Source organism: Oncorhynchus mykiss, chromosome 32, assembly GCF_013265735.2.
Source record: "Oncorhynchus mykiss isolate Arlee chromosome 32, USDA_OmykA_1.1, whole genome shotgun sequence".
Taxonomy (NCBI): domain Eukaryota; kingdom Metazoa; phylum Chordata; class Actinopteri; order Salmoniformes; family Salmonidae; genus Oncorhynchus; species Oncorhynchus mykiss.
Window position 1 is genome coordinate 14,827,973 of NC_050572.1, and position 21,290 is coordinate 14,849,262.

At 45.6% G+C, this 21,290-nt stretch overlaps 1 protein-coding gene across 5 annotated transcripts in view; it reads right to left on the reverse strand.

Annotated features, from left to right (window-relative positions):
- The window catches only part of LOC110489383 (MAGUK p55 subfamily member 6), a 56,628-nt gene that overhangs the window by 17,673 nt on the left and 17,665 nt on the right, over positions 1–21,290 (reverse strand). Inside the window, exons 2-4 of one of the 5 annotated variants that reach the window (XM_036971053.1) lie at positions 12,457–12,525; positions 5,160–5,354; positions 227–345 (exon numbers count right to left, since the gene is read on the reverse strand). In XM_036971053.1, the coding sequence (XP_036826948.1) occupies positions 227–345; positions 5,160–5,319 (279 nt within the window). In that variant the 5' untranslated portion in view covers positions 5,320–5,354; positions 12,457–12,525. Of the gene's footprint in view, positions 1–226; positions 346–5,159; positions 5,925–12,456; positions 12,526–21,290 lie in introns of all 5 variants that reach the window. The other 4 variants (XM_036971054.1, XM_036971052.1, XM_036971056.1 and 1 more) reach the window with 4 other exon arrangements.

A 21,290-nucleotide genomic window follows, 5' to 3' on the forward strand; every position in this document is an offset into this window, starting at 1 on the left:
CAGGGCAACCATCAGGGTTGTGTTGCGTATTAGCATGGTGATACATTAGTACCTTAACGGGGAGCTGAGGGTCAGCCTGTGACCTGTCAGCCTGTGACCTGTCAGCCTGTGGCCTGTCAGCCTGTGGCCTGTCAGCCTGTGGCCTGTCAGCCTGTGGCCTGTCAGCCTGTGGCCTGTCAGTGTGTGAGTCAGTCTCAGTGTGTTCTCCCCTATGTGTGTCTGCTACCTTGATGAGTGACCGTACAATGGGACTCTCCATGATGCCTCTGAGGAAGATGAGGTCGATGTCTTTTGCCCCCGTGGAGGTAGGCAGCTCCCCCAGGTTGTTCAACACCTGCTGCATCGCTGTGGGGGAGATGAGAGGGGGGAGAGAGGGGGGGGGGGGGGGGATGGGAGAGAGGGGGAAGGGGGGAGAGAGGGATGGGGAGAGAGGGGGAAGGTGGGAGAGAGGGGGAAGGTGGGAGAGAGGGGGAAGAGAGGAGAGAGGGGGAAGGGGGAGAGAGGGGGAAGGGGGAGAGAGGGGGAGGGATGGGAGAGAGGTATGGGGAGAGAGGGGGAAGGTGGGAGAGATGGGGAAGGGAGGAGAGAGGGGAAGGGAGGAGAGAGGGGGAAGGGAGGAGAGAGGGGGAAGAGAGGAGAGAGGGGGGAGAGAGGAGAGAGGGGGGAGAGGGGGAAGGTGGGAGAGAGGGGGAAGAGGGGGGAGAGGGGGAGGGATGGGAAAGGGGGAGAGGGGGAGGGATGGGAAAGGGGGAGAGAGGGGGAAGGGGGAGAGAGAGGGGGAGGGATGGGAGAGAGGGGGAAGGGAAGAGAGAGGGATGGGGAGAGAGGGGGAAGGTGGGAGAGAGGGGGAAGAGAGGAGAAAGGGGGAGGGAGTGAGTGAGTAAGTCACATAGGCCTTAGTGACACCTGCCCTGTCTGTAGCCTCTCATACTGCCTTAGTGACACCTGCCCTGTCTGTACCCTCTCATACTGCCTTAGTGACACCTGCCCTGTCTGTACCCTCTCATACTGCCTAAGTGACACCTGCCCTGTCTGTACCCTCTCATACTGCCTTAGTGACACCTGCCCTGTCTGTAGCCTCTCATACTGCCTTAGTGACACCTGCCCTGTCTGTACCCTCTCATACTGCCTTAGTGACACCTGCCCTGTCTGTACCCTCTCATACTGCCTTAGTGACACCTGCCCTGTCTGTAGCCTCTCATACTGCCTTAGTGACACCTGCCCTGTCTGTACCCTCTCATACTGCCTAAGTGACACCTGCCCTGTCTGTACCCTCTCATAATGCCTTAGTGACACCTGCCCTGTCTGTAGCCTCTCATACTGCCTTAGTGACACCTGCCCTGTCTGTACCCTCTCATACTGCCTTAGTGACACCTGCCCTGTCTGTAGCCTCTCATACTGCCTTAGTGACACCTGCCCTGTCTGTACCCTCTCATACTGCCTAAGTGACACCTGCCCTGTCTGTACCCTGTCATACTGCCTTAGTGACACCTGCCCTGTTTGCACCCTCTCATACTGCCTTAGTGACACCTGCCCTGTCTGTACCCTCTCATACTGCTTTATCACAGTCCAGCCAAAACACACAACCACATTCAAATTCTACTTAGAATTCCCATGCCAATAGAATACAGTAGAAGTCTGTGCAACCTGCGGCCATGCCTGTAGTTCATTCACTCCCTCTCAATGTAGTCCAATAGACCAGTCCTTTTCACTGCAGTTGATAGGTCACAGCAATAAAAAATAAAAACAATCAAATCCAAACTGTACTCCAGTCAGACAAAAAACAACGTCAAAAACTAGACAAGCCTACAAATCAGTTCTTCTGTAGTTTTTTTTTGGTCGTTTGGTTTTCAAGCTGAAGCTTGTCCATCAGTCCTGGAAATGTTCCTCAGTGGAAAACAACTTCCATCCAGAAGTCCACTAGACAGAAAATAGTGGTTTGATACGATTATATCATCTTTCCAATTATCTCAATGAATTCCATTTCAGTCTGGTCCTGAGATGAAGACTTCTCTGACCCTGTGTGTCCTCTCTTGTCCTGACAAGGAGAGAGGTGTGGACTATCCAGGTATCAGAGAGCTAAGACGTTAAACCTAGGGTCTCAAAGCCCCGGTAAGCCCCTGTAATACACTTACAGCACTGTGGAGGTGTGTGTGTATGTGTGTGCGTGTTTGTGTGTATGTATTTGCGTGTGTGCGTGTGTGCGCGTGTGCCTGAGATTAAATATGTAAAGCTATGAAGACAATGAAGTCCTCTGCAAGAATCTAGTTCTCTTCACAGTTTCTCCTCCACTCGCTCCTTCTGCTGGTCTCTCTCTGGTTTCCCACGCTACAGGCCTGTAGTAGACGCGGAGTACCTGGACACAGCCCTTAGCCGTGTCCTAACTGTACAATATCGTTCAAAAGTTTGGGGTCACTTAGAAATGTCCTTGTTTTCCATGAAAACATACATGAAATGAGTTGCAAGACATTGACAAGGTTATAAATAATGATTTTTAATTGAAATAATAATTGTATCCTTCAAACTTTGCTTTTGTCAAAGAATCCTCCATTTGCAGCAATTACAGCCTTGAAGACCTTTGGCATTCTAGTTGTCAGTTTGTTGAGGTAATCTGAAGAGATTTCACCCCATGGTTCCTGAAGCATCTCACACAAATTGGATTGGCTTGATGGGCACTTCTTATGTACCATACAGTCAAGCTGCTCCCACAACAGCTCAATAGGGTTGAGATCCGATGACTGTGCATGCCACTCCATTATAGACAGAATACCAACTGACTGCTTCTTCCCTAAATAGTTCTTGCATAGTTTGGAGCTGTGCTTTGGGTCATTGTCCTGTTGTAGGAAGAAATTGGCTCCAATTAAGCGCTGTCCACAGGGCATGGCATTGCAAAACGGAGTGATAAACTTCATTCTTCAAAATCCATTTTACCCTGTACAAATCTCCCACTTTACCACCACCAATGCACCCCCAGACCATCACATTGCCTCCACCATGCTTGACAGATGGCATCATCACTCCTCCAGTATCTTTTTATTTTTTCTGCGTCTCAAGAATGTTTTTCTTTGTGATCTGAACTCCTCAAACTTAGATTCGTCTGTCCATAACACTTTTTCCAATCTTCCTCTGTCCAGTGTCTGTGTTCTTTTGCCCATCGTATATTTTATTTTTATTGGCCAGTCTGAGATATGGCTTTATCTTTGCAACTCTGCCTAAAAGGGAAGCATCCCAGTCGCCTCTTCACTGTTGACGTTGAGACTGGTGTTTTGCGGGTACTATTTAATAAAGCTGCTAGTTGAGGACTTGTGAGAAGTCTGTTTCTCAAAATAAACGCTCTAATGTACTTGTCCTCTTGCTCAGTTGTGCACCGGGGCCTCTCACTCTTTCTATTCTGGTTAGAGCCAGTTTGCGTTGTTCTGTGAAGGGAGTAGTACACAGCATTGTACGAGATCTTCAGTTTCTTGGCAATTTCTCGCATGGAACAGCCTTCATTTCTCAGAACAACAATAGACTGATGAGTTTCATAAGAAAGTTATTTGTTTCTGGACATTTTGAGCCTGTAAACGAACCCACAAATGCTGATGCTCCAGATACTAAACTAGTCTGAAGAAGGACAGTTTTATTGCTTCTTTAATCAGAACAACAGTTTTCAGCTGTGCTAACATAATTGCAAAAGGGTGTTTCTAATGATCAATTAGCCTTTTAAAATGATAAACTTGGATTAGCTAACACATTGTGCCATTGGAACACAGGAGAAATGGTTGCTGATAATGGGCCTCTGTATGCCTATGTAGATATTCCATAACAAATCAGCCATATCCAGCTACAATAGTCATTTACAACATTTACAATGTCTACACTGTATTTCTGATCAATTTGATGTTATTTTAAAAATGTTTTCTTTCAAAAACAAGGACATTTCTAAGTGACCCCACCGTTTGAACGGTAGTGTACATTTGCAAAAATGTCTAAAAAACAGTGTTTCTCTCTGTCATTATGGGGTATTGTGATGTCATTATGGGGTATTGTGATGTCATTATGGGGTATTGTGATGTCATTATGGGGTATTGTGATGTCATTATGGGGTATTGTGATGTCATTATGGGGTATTGTGATGTCATTATGGGGTATTGTGTGTAGATTGATGAGGGGAAAAACATATTGAATACATTTTAGAATTAAGGCTGTAACATAGCAAAAAGTGGAAAAAGTCAAGGGGTCTAAATACTTTCCAAATGCACTGTGTGTATAATAATATAGTAATATCCAGGCTTTATATAAATGGATCTCTGCCTGAATGTCCTTGTAATTCATAGGGAGCATAGAAATATCCCTGTCAATCACAGACCAGAACCATGGCATGATCTGAAGAGGTATTATTAGAACACACGCAGATACACGCACACGCATACACATGCATACACACGCATACACATGCATACACGCGCATACACATGCATACACGCGCATAACTTTTCATTGCATCAAGCATATGAAAAAGAGTGTGCACTCATTCACACACACACACACACACACACACAATGGTGAGAGAGGGTCATAATCCTAGGTGATCACCGGGAGGTGTGTGCCACAGAAACAGCTGACTAAGAAAGTGACAAGACTACAGTGTTGCCTGGAAATCATACACACACACACTCACACATGTACACACACAAAAAATATTTTTTTATGTATTTATGTTACAGGCCTTGTGTAAGTCATGTCATTTTAAACAGGGGACAACTGTAAACACCTTTGGAGTAGAAATAGTTAAAAAGTATCTTTCCCCTGGAGGGTAATGAATGGCTGGCAACCACAAATATCACCCTCACAGCTAAACTATATCTGGCAACCACAAATATCACCCCTCACAGCTCAACTATATCTATCTGGCAAGCACAAATATCACCCTCACAGCTCAACTATATCTATCTGGCAACCACAAATATCACCCCTCACAGCTAAACTATATCTATCTGGCAACCACATATATCCCCCCTCACAGCTAAACTATATCTATCTGGCAACCACATATATCCCCCCTCACAGCTAAACTATACCTATCTGGCAACCACATATATCCCCCCTCACAGCTAAACTATATCTATCTGGCAACCACATTCTTCCACAGTATCAATATCTGCAACTGAGAATCTCACCTCCTGATGTATCGGCTCCCTCTGTGGGCTCAGCAGCCGCCCCCTCCCCGGCCGACCCATCTCCTGTCTCGCCTTGCTCTCCCGTCCCGGCTGCATCCGGAGGGGACTCCACCGCTACCTCCACCCCGTTGGGACAGGCGTCCTCCATAGCCAGGACCATGAACGCTCTTCGACCGCTCCTCGACCACAGCTATGCTAACCCAACCACAAGTCCACCACCACTAAATTATAGTTGGTCTAAAACTGTCTCCTCTGCCCTTAACCTTCAGTCTACTACACAATGATCAACAATCTCTACCATTCAGTCTACTACACAATGATCAACAGTCTCTACCCTTCAGTCTACTACACAATGATCAACAGTCTCTACCCTTCAGTCTACTACACAATGATCAACAGTCTCTACCCTTCAGTCTACTACACAATGATCAACAGTCTCTACCCTTCAGTCTACTGCACAATGATCAACAGTCTCTACCCTTCAGTCTACTACACAATGATCAACAGTCTCTACCCTTCAGTCTACTACACAATGATCAACAGTCTCTACCCTTCAGTCTACTACACAATGATCAACAGTCTCTACCCTTCAGTCTACTACACAATGATCAACAGTCTCTACCCTTCAGTCTACTGCACAATGATCAACAGTCTCTACCTTCAGTCTACTACACAATGATCAACAGTCTCTACCCTTCAGTCTACTACACAATGATCAACAGTCTCTACCCTTCAGTCTACTACACAATGATCAACAGTCTCTACCTTCAAAGAAAAGGAAGGGAGGGAGGGAGATAAAGAAAGACGCAGAAGAGATTAAGGACTGAGAAAGAGAGAAAGACTGAGAGAAACGATAGAAAAGCAATTTAACAGAGATAGAAGATGAAAGACAGAGACAGGAGATGAAAGAGAGACAGGAGATGAAAGAAATAGAACTATAATGAAATAAAGAGGAGAGAGACACTAAGGACAGAGAGAGATCGAGAGAGATTGAGGCAGATAGCTTGCTCACGCAGATGTGGACACAGATTCAGTTGTTCTCAATCCCCTCCCTCAACACTCCCTTTAATACCTCACCCCCACCACACACACACACACACACAAACACACACCCTCCTAGCCCCTCCTTACACCAAATCCCATCCTGCTGTTGAGGGTTTGTTTGAGTTCACATGCAATCATTAACATTTTTCCGGACTCTTTCGGTTGCCCTTCGAAACTCCTCTCCCTTTCTACAGGTGACTGATACTGACACAAATTGATCTTAGATCTGTGTCTAGGGGACATGTTCATTCCATCTACATTCTACACAATTAGGTGGTCCTCCTGTAAGCCCCTCCCCTTCGCTCTCAATGCCCCTCCACCTCTCACACAGCTGTAGATTAAGAGGATATGATCTGCAGTCCCTAATCCACTCCGCCCCCTTCACCACCCATATCCCCCCTCCCTCTTCCCAGTAAGCCCCACCCCTCCCTATTCCCAGTCAGCCCCAACTCCATCCACAGCAAATCTGAGCAGGATTTTAATCCTACTGCAAAAACACAGGATTACAGAATCTACTCTGGATTCTCTCTTCCTCTCTCTCTCAGTTCTCAAAGTGCAGTACTCTCTATCACTGCGGTAGATCTCCAAAAGATGGTGTCTGATATATGCACTCAATAAAAACATATATATTATTAGGAATTAAGAGAAAATTCTTATTTACAATGACGGCCTACCAAGAGGAACAGCGATGTCTAAACATTAGAAGGTGTGCTCACAAATAGCGTTATACCAATGTTATGTCAGCATTATATTAGCAAAAAACAGGTGTTTGGACTGGCATAGAGTGAACCAGTGTTAATAGCAGATACAGGGGATCTCTTCCTCGACCTGTAATCATGGTTGTGACTGGGTTGTCAGGGTGGAACTGTAGAGACAAGGATACAGTCAGAGAGTGGTAGTAGCCAAGGGCAACATAAGGCTACAGTCAGATAGTGGTAGTAGCCAGGGGCAACACAAGGACACAGACAGATAGTGGTAGTAGCCAGGGGCAACACAAGGCTACAGTCAGATAGTGGTAGTAGCCAGGGGCAACACAAGGCTACAGTCAGATAGTGGTAGTAGCCAGGGGCAACACAAGGCTACAGTCAGATAGTGGTAGTAGCCAGGGGCAACACATGGATAGTCAGAGAGTGGTAGTAGCCAGGGGCAACACAAGGCTACAGTCAGATAGTGGTAGTAGCCAGGGGCAACACAAGGCTACAGTCAGATAGTGGTAGTAGCTAGGAGCACACAAGGACACAGTCAGAGAGTGGTAGTAGCCAGGGGCAACACAAGGCTACAGTCAGATAGTGGTAGTAGCCAGGGGCAACACAAGGCTACAGTCAGATAGTGATAGTAGCTAGGAGCACACAAGGATAGAGTCAGAGAGTGGTAGCAGCCAGGGGCAACACAAGGACACAGTCAGATAGTGGTAGTAGCCAGGGGCAAAACAAGGCTACAGTCAGATAGTGGTAGTAGCTAGGAGCACACAAGGATAGAGTCAGAGAGTGGTAGTAGCCAGGGGCAACACAAGGCTACAGTCAGATAGTGGTAGTAGCTAGGAGCACACAAGGATAGAGTCAGAGAGTGGTAGTAGCTAGGAGCACACAAGGATAGAGTCAGATAGTGGTAGTAGCCGGGGGCAACACAAGGCTACAGTCAGATAGTGGTAGTAGCCAGGGGCAACACAAGGACACAGTCAGATAGTGGTAGTAGCCAGGGGCAACACAAGGACACAGTCAGATAGTGGTAGTAGCCAGGGGCAACACAAGGCTACAGTCAGATAGTGGTAGTAGCCAGGGGCAACACAAGGCTACAGTCAGAGAGTGGTAGTAGCCAGGGGCAACACAAGGCTACAGTCAGATAGTGGTAGTAGCCAGGGGCAACACAAGGCTACAGTCAGAGAGTGGTAGTAGCCAGGGGCAACACAAGGCTACAGTCAGATAGTGGTAGTAGCCAGGGGCAACACAAGGACACAGTCAGATAGTGGTAGTAGCCAGGGGCAACACAAGGCTACAGTCAGATAGTGGTAGTAGCTAGGAGCACACAAGGATAGAGTCAGAGAGTGGTAGTAGCCAGGGGCAACACAAGGCTACAGTCAGATAGTGGTAGTAGCCAGGGGCAACACAAGGCTACAGTCAGATAGTGGTAGTAGCCAGGGGCAACACAAGGACACAGTCAGATAGTGGTAGTAGCCAGGGGCAACACAAGGCTACAGTCAGATAGTGGTAGTAGCTAGGAGCACACAAGGATAGAGTCAGAGAGTGGTAGTAGCTAGGAGCACACAAGGATAGAGTCAGATAGTGGTAGTAGCCGGGGGCAACACAAGGCTACAGTCAGATAGTGGTAGTAGCCAGGGGCAACACAAGGACACAGTCAGATAGTGGTAGTAGCCAGGGGCAACACAAGGACACAGTCAGATAGTGGTAGTAGCCAGGGGCAACACAAGGCTACAGTCAGATAGTGGTAGTAGCCAGGGGCAACACAAGGCTACAGTCAGAGAGTGGTAGTAGCCAGGGGCAACACAAGGCTACAGTCAGATAGTGGTAGTAGCCAGGGGCAACACAAGGCTACAGTCAGAGAGTGGTAGTAGCCAGGGGCAACACAAGGCTACAGTCAGATAGTGGTAGTAGCCAGGGGCAACACAAGGACACAGTCAGATAGTGGTAGTAGCCAGGGGCAACACAAGGCTACAGTCAGATAGTGGTAGTAGCTAGGAGCACACAAGGATAGAGTCAGAGAGTGGTAGTAGCCAGGGGCAACACAAGGCTACAGTCAGATAGTGGTAGTAGCCAGGGGCAACACAAGGCTACAGTCAGATAGTGGTAGTAGCCAGGGGCAACACAAGGCTACAGTCAGAGTGGTAGTAGCCAGGGGCAACACAAGGCTACAGTCAGATAGTGGTAGTAGCCAGGGGCAACACAAGGACACAGTCAGATAGTTGTAGTAGCCAGGGGCAACACAAGGCTACAGTCAGATAGTGGTAGTAGCTAGGAGCACACAAGGATAGAGTCAGAGAGTGGTAGTAGCCAGGGGAAACACAAGGCTACAGTCAGATAGTGGTAGTAGCCAGGGGCAACACAAGGCTACAGTCAGAGAGTGGTAGTAGCTAGGAGCACACAAGGATAGAGTCAGATAGTGGTAGTAGCCGGGGGCAACACAAGGCTACAGTCAGATAGTGGTAGTAGCCAGGGGCAACACAAGGACACAGTCAGATAGTGGTAGTAGCCAGGGGCAACACAAGGCTACAGTCAGATAGTGGTAGTAGCCAGGGGCAACACAAGGCTACAGTCAGATAGTGGTAGTAGCCAGGGGCAACACAAGGCTACAGTCAGAGAGTGGTAGTAGCCAGGGGCAACACAAGGCTACAGTCAGATAGTGGTAGTAGCCAGGGGCAACACAAGGACACAGTCAGATAGTGGTAGTAGCCAGGGGCAACACAAGGCTACAGTCAGATAGTGGTAGTAGCTAGGAGCACACAGGGATATAGTCAGAGAGTGATGGTAGCCAGGGGCAACACAAGGACACAGTCAGATAGTGGTAGTAGCCAGGGGCAACACAAGGCTACAGTCAGATAGTGGTAGTAGCCAGGGGCAACACAAGGCTACAGTCAGATAGTGAGATAGTGGTAGTAGCCAGGGGCAAGACAAGGCTACTGTCAGATAGTGGTAGTAGCCAGGGGCAACACAAGGCTACAGTCAGATAGTGGTAGTAGCCAGGGGAAAAACAAGGACACAGTCAGATAGTGGTAGTAGCCAGGGGCAACACAAGGCTACAGTCAGATAGTGGTAGTAGCCAGGGGCAACACAAGGCTACATTCAGATAGTGGTAGTAGCCAGGGGCAATACAAGGACACAGTCAGATAGTGGTAGTAGCCAGGGGCAACACAAGGCTACAGTCAGATAGTGGTAGTAGCCAGGGGCAAAACAAGGATAAAGTCAGATAGTGGTAGTAGCCAGGGGCAACACAAGGATAAAGTCAGATAGTGGTAGTAGCCAGGGGCAACACAAGGCTACAGTCAGATAGTGGTAGTAGCCAGGGGAAAAACAAGGACACAGTCAGATAGTGGTAGTAGCCAGGGGAAAAACAAGGATAAAGTCAGATAGTGGTAGTAGCCAGGGGCAACACAAGGCTACAGTCAGAGTGGTAGTAGCCAGGGGCAACACAAGGCTACAGTCAGATAGTGGTAGTAGCCAGGGGCAACACAAGGACACAGTCAGATAGTTGTAGTAGCCAGGGGCAACACAAGGCTACAGTCAGATAGTGGTAGTAGCTAGGAGCACACAAGGATAGAGTCAGAGAGTGGTAGTAGCCAGGGGAAACACAAGGCTACAGTCAGATAGTGGTAGTAGCCAGGGGCAACACAAGGCTACAGTCAGAGAGTGGTAGTAGCTAGGAGCACACAAGGATAGAGTCAGATAGTGGTAGTAGCCGGGGGCAACACAAGGCTACAGTCAGATAGTGGTAGTAGCCAGGGGCAACACAAGGACACAGTCAGATAGTGGTAGTAGCCAGGGGCAACACAAGGCTACAGTCAGATAGTGGTAGTAGCCAGGGGCAACACAAGGCTACAGTCAGATAGTGGTAGTAGCCAGGGGCAACACAAGGCTACAGTCAGAGAGTGGTAGTAGCCAGGGGCAACACAAGGCTACAGTCAGATAGTGGTAGTAGCCAGGGGCAACACAAGGACACAGTCAGATAGTGGTAGTAGCCAGGGGCAACACAAGGCTACAGTCAGATAGTGGTAGTAGCTAGGAGCACACAGGGATATAGTCAGAGAGTGATGGTAGCCAGGGGCAACACAAGGACACAGTCAGATAGTGGTAGTAGCCAGGGGCAACACAAGGCTACAGTCAGATAGTGGTAGTAGCCAGGGGCAACACAAGGCTACAGTCAGATAGTGAGATAGTGGTAGTAGCCAGGGGCAAGACAAGGCTACTGTCAGATAGTGGTAGTAGCCAGGGGCAACACAAGGCTACAGTCAGATAGTGGTAGTAGCCAGGGGAAAAACAAGGACACAGTCAGATAGTGGTAGTAGCCAGGGGCAACACAAGGCTACAGTCAGATAGTGGTAGTAGCCAGGGGCAACACAAGGCTACATTCAGATAGTGGTAGTAGCCAGGGGCAATACAAGGACACAGTCAGATAGTGGTAGTAGCCAGGGGCAACACAAGGCTACAGTCAGATAGTGGTAGTAGCCAGGGGCAAAACAAGGATAAAGTCAGATAGTGGTAGTAGCCAGGGGCAACACAAGGATAAAGTCAGATAGTGGTAGTAGCCAGGGGCAACACAAGGCTACAGTCAGATAGTGGTAGTAGCCAGGGGAAAAACAAGGACACAGTCAGATAGTGGTAGTAGCCAGGGGAAAAACAAGGATAAAGTCAGATAGTGGTAGTAGCCAGGGGCAACACAAGGCTACAGTCAGATAGTGTAGCCAAGGGAAAAACAAGGCTACAGTCAGATAGTGGTAGTAGCCAGGCGAAAAACAAGGATAAAGTCAGATAGTGGTGGTAGCCAGGGGCAACACAAGGCAAAAGTCAGATAGCGGTAGTAGCCAGAGAAAAAACAAGGATATAGTCAGAGAGTTGTAGTAGCTAGGAGCACACAAGGATAGAGTCAGATAGTGGTAGTAGCCAGGGGCAACACAAGGATATAGTCAGATAGTGGTAGTAGCTAGGAGCACACAAGGATAGAGTCAGATAGTGGTAGTAGCCAGGGGCAACACAAGGCTACAGTCAGATAGTGGTAGTAGCCAGGGGCAACACAAGGACACAGTCAGATAGTGGTAGTAGCCAGGGGCAACACAAGGCTACAGTCAGATAGTGGTAGTAGCCAGGGGCAACACAAGGACACAGTCAGATAGTGGTAGTAGCTAGGAGCACACAAGGATAGAGTCAGAGAGTGGTAGTAGCCAGGGGCAACACAAGGCTAGTCAGATAGTGGTAGTAGCCAGGGGCAACACAAGGCTACAGTCAGATAGTGGTAGTAGCCAGGGGCAATACCGGCTTAACACTCCTGGCACATTCAGTACATTACACCCACACAAACGCTTGTTTATATACAAACAGACATCCTCTATAGTTATCGCTCTCACACACACACAAACACACAGATGCTTTTAAACATGGAAAGTGCATTCAAATAAACATGCATTTAAGACACACCCACACATTCTCATAGCCTAAACACAAACACATATAATGCACACTCACAGAAAGCAAAGGACTTATAATGACACCTGTAGGATAAAGATGAGGACAGGTGGTGATCTTACCTGTGTCTGACAGTTAACCCCAACCCTCCCTGTCCTTCTACAATCTACTCATCCGTCAACCCTGAAAACCTATAGGAGAGGGAGAAAGAGGGAAAAAGGGAGAGGGGGAAAAAGAGAGAGAGAGACAGAGAGAGAGAGAGACAGAGAAAGAACACACTCATGAGACAATGCTTATGACCAGGGTAGGGCTGGGAGGTATACCATATTTTACGATATACCAGTACTGATGCAAGGTCCTGTTTGGGTTGTAGCTTTACCTTCTATAATGGTATTGGAATGTTTGTTTTGCTAAACGTAATAAGCTGTGTGTAACATCCATTTTTATAGTTTACTTCACTACTTGAGTCATCTCTCTCCGTTCTCTCTCTTTCTCTCCCCATGCCACTTTCCACACAGACCTAGCCCCACCCCTGTCACTCAAGGAGCGCATTTGTTGTTCCTTGAGCACGAGACACTTCAATCTGCATGGTCATTGCAGCACATGGAGACACTTCTGCTCAATCTGCATGGTCAATGCAGCACATGGAGACACTTCTGCTCAATCTGCATGGTCAATGCAGCACATGGAGACACTTCTGTTCAGTCTGCATGGTCAATGCAGCACATGGAGACACTTCTGCTCAATCTGCATGGTCAATGCAGCACATGGAGACACTTCTGCTCAATCTGCATGGTCAATGCAGCACATGGAGACACTTCTGCTCAATCTGCATGGTCAATGCAGCACATGGAGACACTTCTGTTCAGTCTGCATGGTCAATGCAGCACATGGAGACACTTCTGTTCAATCTGCATGGTCAATGCAGCACATGGAGACACTTCTGCTCAATCTGCATGGTCAATGCAGCACATGGAGACACTTCTGTTCAGTCTGCATGGTCAATGCAGCACATGGAGACACTTCTGCTCAATCTGCATGGTCAATGCAGCACATGGAGACACTTCTGCTCAATCTGCATGGTCAATGCAGCACATGGAGACACTTCTGCTCAATCTGCATGGTCAATGCAGCACATGGAGACACTTCTGTTCAGTCTGCATGGTCAATGCAGCACATGGAGACACTTCTGCTCAATCTGCATGGTCAATGCAGCACATGGAGACACTTCTGCTCAATCTGCATGGTCAATGCAGCACATGGAGACACTTCTGTTCAGTCTGCATGGTCAATGCAGCACATGGAGACACTTCTGCTCAATCTGCATGGTCAATGCAGCACATGGAGACACTTCTGCTCAATCTGCATGGTCAATGCAGCACATGGAGACACTTCTGTTCAGTCTGCATGGTCAATGCAGCACATGGAGACACTTCTGCTCAATCTGCATGGTCAATGCAGCACATGGAGACACTTCTGCTCAATCTGCATGGTCAATGCAGCACATGGAGACACTTCTGTTCAGTCTGCATGGTCAATGCAGCACATGGAGACACTTCTGTTCAATCTGCATGGTCATTGCAGCACATGGAGACACTTCTGCTCAATCTGCATGGTCAATGCAGCACATGGAGACACTTCTGCTCAATCTGCATGGTCATTGCAGCACATGGAGACACTTCTGTTCAATCTGCATGGTCAATGCAGCACATGGAGACACTTCTGTTCAATCTGCATGGTCAATGCAGCACATGGAGACACTTCTGTTCAATCTGCATGGTCAATGCAGCACATGGAGACACTTCTGTTCAATCTGCATGGTCAATGCAGCACATGGAGACACTTCTGCTCAATCTGCATGGTCAATGCAGCACATGGAGACACTTCTGTTCAATCTGCATGGTCAATGCAGCACATGGAGACACTTCTGTTCAATCTGCATGGTCAATGCAGCACATGGAGACACTTCTGTTCAATCTGCATGGTCAATGCAGCACATGGAGACACTTCTGTTCAATCTGCATGGTCAATGCAGCACATGGAGACACTTCTGTTCAATCTGCATGGTCAATGCAGCACATGGAGACACTTCTGTTCAATCTGCATGGTCAATGCAGCACATGGAGACACTTCTGTTCAATCTGCATGGTCAATGCAGCACATGGAGACACTTCTGTTCAGTCTGCATGGTCAATGCAGCACATGAAACAATGTTGATGACAACGATGCTGTTTTCACCTTGCTTGTTAATATAAATCCACTAGCGTTTGTATTTTCTTAGTAAGTTGGGCCTAAATCTTGTTAGCCGCTAATCACTAATGCTAATCACTAGCTAGCTAATACATGTACTAGCAAACATAACTAGCTATACAGCCTGATAATACCAGTAATGGTGTAGACCTACAGTACCAGTTTGGACACCCCCACTCATTCAAGTTTTTTTTTACATTGTAGAATAATAGTGAAGACATCAAACTATGAAATAACACATATGGAATCATGTAGGAACCAAAAAACTGTTAAACAAATCAAAATCAATTTTATATTTGAGATTCTTCAAAGTAGCCACCCTTTGCCTTGATGACAGCTTTGCACACTCTTGGCATTCTCTCAACCAGCTTCATGAGATAGTCACCTGGAATGCATTTCGATTAACAGGTGTGCCTTGTTAAAAGTGAACATGTGGAATTTCTATCCTTTCTTAATGCATTTGAGCAAAAAATTGTTAATTCTAACTCCAGAATTAGAAAAATTATTTCATTCTAAGTCAAACAGCAAATGCAACAGTTGGTAGAAAAATTAGGCCTAGATTGTTTGCCCATATTGTGCAGCCATACGTGGCAGTGTGGAAATGATCTCAAATGAGTGCAGGAAATACAGAAATGAATGAAAATGATTTGGGGTTGAAGTTGAATTGAAAAGTATAAAACAATCAGAATGGAGAAAGACCCACTGACATAATTTAGAATGTATGTTTTCCACCCTGGGGTCACACACTACCCATAAAGCAAATGTACAACTTTTATTATTTAAAAACATAAAATACCGTTATACCGTCAATTTTTTTCTAAATACTGTGATATGATATTTTTGCCATTTCCCCCAGCCCTAGACCAGGGGTTTACACAATCTGTATCTGACACACCTTCTCTCTCACACTCTTGCTCCCTCTCTCTCTATTCGCTCTCTCTCTTTCTCTGGAGGGTCATATCATTCTTGTCCAGAGGAGACCAGACAAGGACAATGATCCCAGGTACTGATGGGGTCCATCGTTCCTTCAGCACGACTCTGAGGGCTATTGTGTCCACAGTCACTTAAGGACGTTGCTTACATCATCAGCCTGAATGTCAATTCATCAGAATGTAAATGTCCTCTATTATTTTAGAATAACAGGGAGGGTTATGCATTCAGCCTTACCCTAATCCTTCTCTTCTTCTATTCCTGCATCCTCCCTTCCCTCTAACCTCCTCCCTTCATCCCAGGTCCATTGAGAGAGTGGTAAACAGTAGTTTATTAATAAACGCTACAGGTCAGCAGCATTAAGCCCGATCCCTCCATCCCACGCAGGCAGCTCTGAATAACTCTGATGAGATGAAATGGGTTAGCAGACGAAGCCATCAAACAATTAAAATAATCACCCACTGCTTAGGTCTTAGCCATGGCAGCAAGTCTTAAGATCAGGGTTGCAAAATTCCGGTAACCTTCCCAAATTTCCCAGGTTTTCCATAGAAATCTGGGTTGAAGAATTCCAGATGTTCTGCTTATTTCATCCCAATTCCAGAGATCTTCCAACCGGGACTTTGGGAAAGTTACTGGAATTTTCCAACCCTAACCAGATGACCAAGGAGGTCAAACCCTACTGATGACCTTTGACCTTCAGCTCCAATCTGGACCACTGTGTCACAATATGGTCAAACAAGTACGGCCACCATAGAATTACAGCTAGTAAAGTCTTAGTCAGCGTCCCAAATGGCATCCCATTCCCTATATAGTCTACTACCTTTGTACAAAAAGTAGTACACTATATAGGGGAAAAGTAGTGCACTATATAGGGGAAAAGTAGTGCACTATATAAGGAAAAAGTAGTGCACTATATAAGGGAAAAGTAGTGCACTATATAAGGGAAAGTAGTGCACTATATAAGGGAAAGTAGTGCACTATATAAGGGAAAGTAGTGCACTATATAAGGGAAAGTAGTGCACTATATAAGGGAAAGTAGTGCACTATATAAGGGAAAGTAGTGCACTATAAGGGAAAAGTAGTGCACTATATAAGGGAAAAGTAGTGCACTATATAAGGGAAAGTAGTGCACTATATAAGGGAAAGTAGTGCACTATATAAGGGAAAGTAGTGCACTATATAAGGGAAAGTAGTGCACTATATAAGGGAAAGTAGTGCACTATATAAGGGAAAAGTAGTGCACTATATAAGGGAAAGTAGTGCACTATATAAGGGAAAGTAGTGCACTATATAAGGGAAAGTAGTGCACTATATAAGGGAAAGTAGTGCACTATATAAGGGAAAGTAGTGCACTATATAAGGGAAAAGTAGTGCACTATATAAGGGAAAGTAGTGCACTATATAAGGGAAAGTAGTGCACTATATAAGGGAAAAGTAGTGCACTATATAAGGGAAAGTAGTGCACTATATAAGGGAAAGTAGTGCACTATATAAGGGAAAGTAGTGCACTATATAAGGGAAAGTAGTGCACTATATAAGGGAAAGTAGTGCACTATATAAAGGAAAGTAGTGCACTATATAGGGGAATAGTAGCAAATCTAATCAAATGTATTTATATAGCCCTTCTTACATCAGCTGATGTCTCAAAGTGCTGTACAGAAACCCAGCCTAAAACCCCAAACAGCAAGCAATGCAGGTGTAGAAGCACGGTGGCTAGGAAAAACTCCCTAGAAAGGCTATGAGGGGTGGCCAGTCCTCTTCTGGCTGTGCCGGGTGGAGATTATAACAGAACATGGCCAAGATGTTCAAATGTTCATAGATGACCAGCAGGGTCAAATAATAATAATTAGTACACTATATAAGGGAAAAGTAGTGCACTATATAAGGGAAAAGTAGTGCACTATATAAGGGAAAAGTAGTGCACCATATAAGGGAAAAGTAGTGCACTATATAAGGGAAATTAGCGCACTATATGGGGGAAAGGGTGCCATTTGGGACGCATTTACAGTTTTTAAAAATCACTTTGGCACAATTTTCAGAACCTTGTGGTCATTTTTCAAAACTCTAGACACAAAACGGTCGTCACTTGTAATACAGGCTGTCCAATGTTCAAAACATAGCATTGTGCATTCATATCTTTAAAGAAACCTTGCACTTGCAGAATCATTGGTTAAAATAACTCATTTATCATGAAATACCATAGGAACATTCATTTAGATCACCCACACACAAGATACCGATAGTTTACCTGTGTCGTTGTTCGTACAATCATTAAATATTGTAGTACAAAATATGTGATACATGATTCTGTAAGGGATTTCCTCCTCTTCTTCCGAAGAGGAGAGGCGAAAAGGATCAGAGGACCAATATGCGGCGTGGTAAGTGTCCATGGTTCTTTTAATACGAAAATGTACACATGAACAACTGAATACAAAAACAATAAACGTGGAATGAACGAAACCCAAAACAGTACTGTGTGCTGAAAAACACAGACACGGAAACAAACACCCACAAACACACAGTGAAACCCAGGCTACCTAAGTATGATACTCAATCAGAGACAACTAATGACACCTGCCTCTGATTGAGAACCATACTAGGCCGAAAACATAGAAATGCCCCAAAACATAGAAAAACAAACATAGACTGCCCACCCCAACTCACGCCCTGACCATACTAAATAAATACAAAACAAAGGAAATACAGGTCAGAACGTGACAGTTTCATTATGCTACTACACGTAAATACATCACTGTAAAATAACTAGTAGAGAGAATACTACAGACACAGTGGAATCATTGAACAAAATATGACATTTATTGATGAAATATAATAAAATCACAACAGGTTTCTTTCAATCAAAGCAAAAATAATTAGCTACAAAAAAAGAAAAAACAGTTAAAGGTCAACTGCAGTGTTCCTCACCTGGCTTACTGTAAAATATCACTGCAGTGTTCCTCACCTGGCTTACTGTAAAACATCACTGCAGTGTTCCTCACCTGGCTTACTGTAAAACATCACTGCAGTGTTCCTCACCTGGCTTACTGTAAAACATCACTGCAGTGTTCATCACCTGGCTTACTGTAAAACATCACTGCAGTGTTCCTCACCTGGCTTACTGTAAAATATCACTGCAGTGTTCCTCAACTGGCTTACTGTAAAATATAACTGCAGTGTTCCTCACCTGGCTTACTGTAAAACATCACTGCAGTGTTCCTCACCTGGCTTACTGTAAAACATCACTGCAGTGTTCCTCACCTGGCTTACTGTAAAACATCACTGCAGTGTTCCTCAACTGGCTTACTGTAAAATATCACTGCAGTGTTCCTCAACTGGCTTACTGTAAAATATCACTGCAGTGTTCCTCACCTGGCTTACTGTAAAACATCACTGCAGTGTTCCTCACCTGGCTTACTGTAAAATATCACTGCAGTGTTCCTCACCTGGCTTACTGTAAAACATTACTGCAGTGTTCCTCACCTGGCTTACTGTAAAACATCACTGCAGTGTTCCTCAACTGGCTTACTGTAAAATATCACTGCAGTGTTCCTCACCTGGCTTACTGTAAAACATCACTGCAGTGTTCCTCACCTGGCTTACTGTAAAATATCACTGCAGTGTTCCTCACCTGGCTTACTGTAAAACATTACTGCAGTGTTCCTCACCTGGCTTACTGTAAAACATCACTGCAGTGTTCCTCACCTGGCTTACTGTAAAACATTACTGCAGTGTTCCTCACCTGGCTTACTGTAAAACATCACTGCAGTGTTCCTCACCTGGCTTACTGTAAAACATCACTGCAGTGTTCCTCACCTGGCTTACTGTAAAACATCACTGCAGTGTTCATCACCTGGCTTACTGTAAAACATCACTGCAGTGTTCCTCACCTGGCTTACTGTAAAACATCACTGCAGTGTTCCTCACCTGGCTTACTGTAAAATATCACTGCAGTGTTCCTCACCTGGCTTACTGTAAAATATCACTGCAGTGTTCCTCACCTGGCTTACTGTAAAACATCATTGCAGTGTTCCTCACCTGGCTTACTGTAAAACATCACTGCAGTGTTCCTCCTGGCTTACTGTAAAATATCACTGCAGTGTTCCTCACCTGGCTTACTGTAAAACATTACTGCAGTGTTCCTCACCTGGCTTACTGTAAAACATCACTGCAGTGTTCCTCACCTGGCTTACTGTAAAACATTATTGCAGTGTTCCTCACCTGGCTTACTGTAAAACATCACTGCAGTGTTCCTCACCTGGCTTACTGTAAAATATCACTGCAGTGTCCCTCACCTGGCTTACTGTAAAACATTACTGCAGTGTTCCTCACCTGGCTTACTGTAAAACATCACTGCAGTGTTCCTCACCTGGCTTACTGTAAAACATTACTGCAGTGTTCCTCACCTGGCTTACTGTAAAACATTACTGCAGTGTTCCTCACCTGGCTTACTGTAAAACATTACTGCAGTGTTCCTCACCTAGCTTACTGTAAAACATCACTGCAGTGTTCCTCACCTGGCTTACTGTAAAACATCACTGCAGTGTTCCTCACCCGGCTTACTGTAAAACATCACTGCAGTGTTCCTCACCTGGCTTACTGTAAAACATCACTGCAGTGTTCCTCAACTGGCTTACTGTAAAATATCACTGCAGTGTTCCTCAACTGGCTTACTGTAAAATATCACTGCAGTGTTCCTCACCTGGCTTACTGTAAAACATCACTGCAGTGTTCCTCACCTGGCTTACTGTAAAATATCACTGCAGTGTTCCTCACCTGGCTTACTGTAAAACATTACTGCAGTGTTCCTCACCTGGCTTACTGTAAAACATCACTGCAGTGTTCCTCAACTGGCTTACTGTAAAATATCACTGCAGTGTTCCTCACCTGGCTTACTGTAAAACATCACTGCAGTGTTCCTCACCTGGCTTACTGTAAAATATCACTGCAGTGTTCCTCACCTGGCTTACTGTAAAACATTACTGCAGTGTTCCTCACCTGGCTTACTGTAAAACATTACTGCAGTGTTCCTCACCTGGCTTACTGTAAAACATTACTGCAGTGTTCCTCACCTGGCTTACTGTAAAACATCATTGCAGTGTTCCTCACCTGGCTTACTGTAAAACATCACTGCAGTGTTCCTCACCTGGCTTACTGTAAAACATCACTGCAGTGTTCCTCACCCGGCTTACTGTAAAACATCACTGCAGTGTTCCACATCTGGCTTACTGTAAAAAGCTAAACAAAAGATTGATTACTGTACTTCTATATTTCCCTCAAATCCACCCTGCTTGTGGATTTGGCCACAGGTTCTCATCCACATCACAATAGATGTTTTCATTAGCCAAACATCTTGGGAAGAATCTTCGGGCATGGCGAATCCAGGCCTGACACTGTTCTGCCGTGATGTCATTGCATGCGTCATCCATGGCCTGAAGAAGGGTGGCTTGTTCGTGAGGGCGCCTATCATATACCTTCCACTTCCATGTGGAGAACAAATCCTCAATCGGGTTAAGGAAAGGAGAGTTTGGGGGTAAGTACAGGGTGGTAAATTGTGGATGGGCCTGAAACCATGCTTGCACCATTTGAGCATGGTGGAACCTGACATTATCCCACACAATGACATAGGTCATATCATCAGCTCTACAGACCTGATTTAGCTCATCAAAGACGGTTACATTCAAACAGCGAATCATGTGGCTGCCTGCAACTCAATATATAGAGTATATAGAATAGAGAGCTTTAGATGTTGTTCGACCAAACATTAGAATGGGCAAGA